Below are 2,176 nucleotides of genomic sequence, written 5' to 3' on the forward strand. Positions count from 1 at the left end.
TTGACGTCAAGACATTTGAAAATCGAGATAAGAGAGATGTGTTACAGATTTTGCTCACTAGATGAAATTTTCTGTAAAATGTCAAATTATTGAAGAAATTATGAAATTCCGAAGAATTTTTGATTGGAACTCCAGTTTGTGGAGAGATCTTTCTCCTAAAAACACATTAATTTTGAATATAATCAAGGTAATAAGAGTTGTGTTTCTGATATCACAGCCGAGAGAGAGAATTAAATTTCAGTATCGCCTTCAATATCTTCGCCTTCAGTATTTTCTTTAACGTTTTGTTTCGTCCCCTTTCCTGTTATGAATTCGTTATTCAGAAACTTTTTCATGTTATCTAAGATATCCTTGGAAGACTTTATTCCAGTGTCTCCGATATTCTTCGTTCTCTTCCAAACACGGTCCAAGAGCTCTCCTATTATGCCTCCTGCCTGTCGTCTATACCTTATAACATCGTCGACCGATCTCTTTACCTTACCGACCTCGTCTTTGATATTCTTTATTGCTTTTAATTTAAAGCTGTTAAAGGATTTATCTAGAATGTTTTTCAACTCTTCCACTTTATTATCCTTCTCCATTTCGTTTATATTTTCTTTAAATTTTTTGATGACCTCATCGGCATCATTCATAATCTTCTTCGAGTTTACTGTCAATTTGTCTTGGACACCGTTTACAATGCTTTTGTCCTCCTTTAGGATATTTCCGATGCCATAAGATTCACTGCCATTTTGCTTCTTTCTTAGTGCCTCCTCCATGATCTCTTTTACCTTTCCTTGAAATGAATCGAGTTTCTCTTTCAGTTTCTGTTTCTCCTCTTTATTTAACTTCCCGAAGGTATCTTTAATGCTCTGAATTCTATCATTCAGCGTATACTGATAATTTGTCACGATTTCTTGTTCCACATTCTTAAGCTTTTCGAGAACTTGGTTTTCATTTTTCTTTCCCTCTTGTAACAGTTTCTTGGCATTTTCTTTAGCTTTCTCGAATACGTTTATGGCGGTCGTTTTCCCTTTCTCGGCTTCGTTGACAAGTTGTTCGAAATTTTTCGTGAATTTGTTCTTGAAATCCTCAATTTCTTGCACTTCCTTAGGAATAAGATTAAGTATTTGTTGTATCTGATCGGAGATATCCTTGCGCAATTCCGTATTTCCAACTTGAGCCGGGATACGAGCCGAGTTATAAGCCTAATAAGCGATTAATAAAAACAAAGTTTAATTATATTTCGAAGTATGATATATGTTTTGTTATTTAAAATAATCTGATTTTAAGTAAAATTGAGATATTCTAAAAAAGACGTATTATTCATAATCGATTTTAGCACAATTACAATATTCAATATTTAACAACTTTTCTTCTCTCTATTCTTTGCATTTCTAAATCACAAAACAATTTTTTGCATTTTCGAAACGTAACTTACCTGGCTCGTATAACACAGGACCGCCAAAATGGTCACTAGAAGAGCAACGCGTACCATCGCGATTTAAAAGGAATGACTGAATGAAGAGATGTTGTGCCAAATTCTTCGTCAGAGAGAAATCAACAAATCGAAGTGCGCAATAACGATTCGACGCTTATATATTAGTCGAAATTTGTTTATTGCCTGTTGCATGAATGCCAGCTTATTATTCCAGCTATTATTTGTCAACCTGTTATATTTAGCATGGTACACCTGAGCTAATAACTAAAGCTAATAATAATAAAAGCGTTCTTTCATGTGATAATTAATGCGAATGATAAATGATGAATTGAAACTGTTAATTACTGATTCAACGAAATTATATACTAAATGTCTTAACGCTTGATATAACAATATTTCTTTGCTCAAAATATTTTATTGCGTAAAAAGTATGAAAAATATGAGTTAATTTTTGTACCAAATCACTAATCAGATGATAGTCTTGCAGATGACGATACACATAAACAAATGCATTTTGTCAACAATTTATTTATCAATTATTCCTCATATTAAATATAATATGAGGTTTAATTAATGATGCAAGTTATATTAAAGCTGTAAATATTAAGTTTTTACAATATCATTTTTATTCGCCACGGTATATTAATAATTTTCTCGCTACTCTATAAAATTTAAAGGATGTATTTGTATGTTTTAAATTGTATATGTATATCTAAAATCTATTATATATCGTTGTTTTGTCATACTGTGTGGGTG

At 31.9% G+C, this 2,176-nt stretch overlaps 1 protein-coding gene across 1 annotated transcript; it reads right to left on the minus strand.

Annotated features, from left to right (window-relative positions):
• Positions 1–230: 230 nt before the first annotated feature.
• Positions 231–1,477, minus strand: LOC108690267. Its single transcript, XM_018197466.1, has 3 exons — positions 1,421–1,477; positions 803–1,187; positions 231–667 (listed from the first exon to the last, which is right to left on the minus strand). The coding sequence occupies exons 1-3, from the start codon at positions 1,475–1,477 to the stop codon at positions 231–233; spliced, it is 879 nt and encodes a 292-aa protein (XP_018052955.1).
• Positions 1,478–2,176: the final 699 nt, after the last annotated feature.

This window comes from Atta colombica, unplaced genomic scaffold, assembly GCF_001594045.1.
Source record: "Atta colombica isolate Treedump-2 unplaced genomic scaffold, Acol1.0 scaffold302, whole genome shotgun sequence".
NCBI classification, from domain to species: domain Eukaryota; kingdom Metazoa; phylum Arthropoda; class Insecta; order Hymenoptera; family Formicidae; genus Atta; species Atta colombica.

Bases quoted from the DNA above. Each gene is read 5' to 3' on its own strand.
- LOC108690267 (XM_018197466.1), bottom strand. From the start codon at position 1,477: ATGGTACGCGTTGCTCTTCTAGTGACCATTTTGGCGGTCCTGTGTTAT. The intron at 1,188-1,420 runs GTAAGTTACGTT...ATCGCTTATTAG, and splicing joins TCCTGTGTTATACGAGCCAG to GCTTATAACTCGGCTCGTAT. The intron at 668-802 runs TGAAAGAGAAAC...TTGTAAACGGTG, and splicing joins TAAAGAGGAGAAACAGAAAC to TCCAAGACAAATTGACAGTA.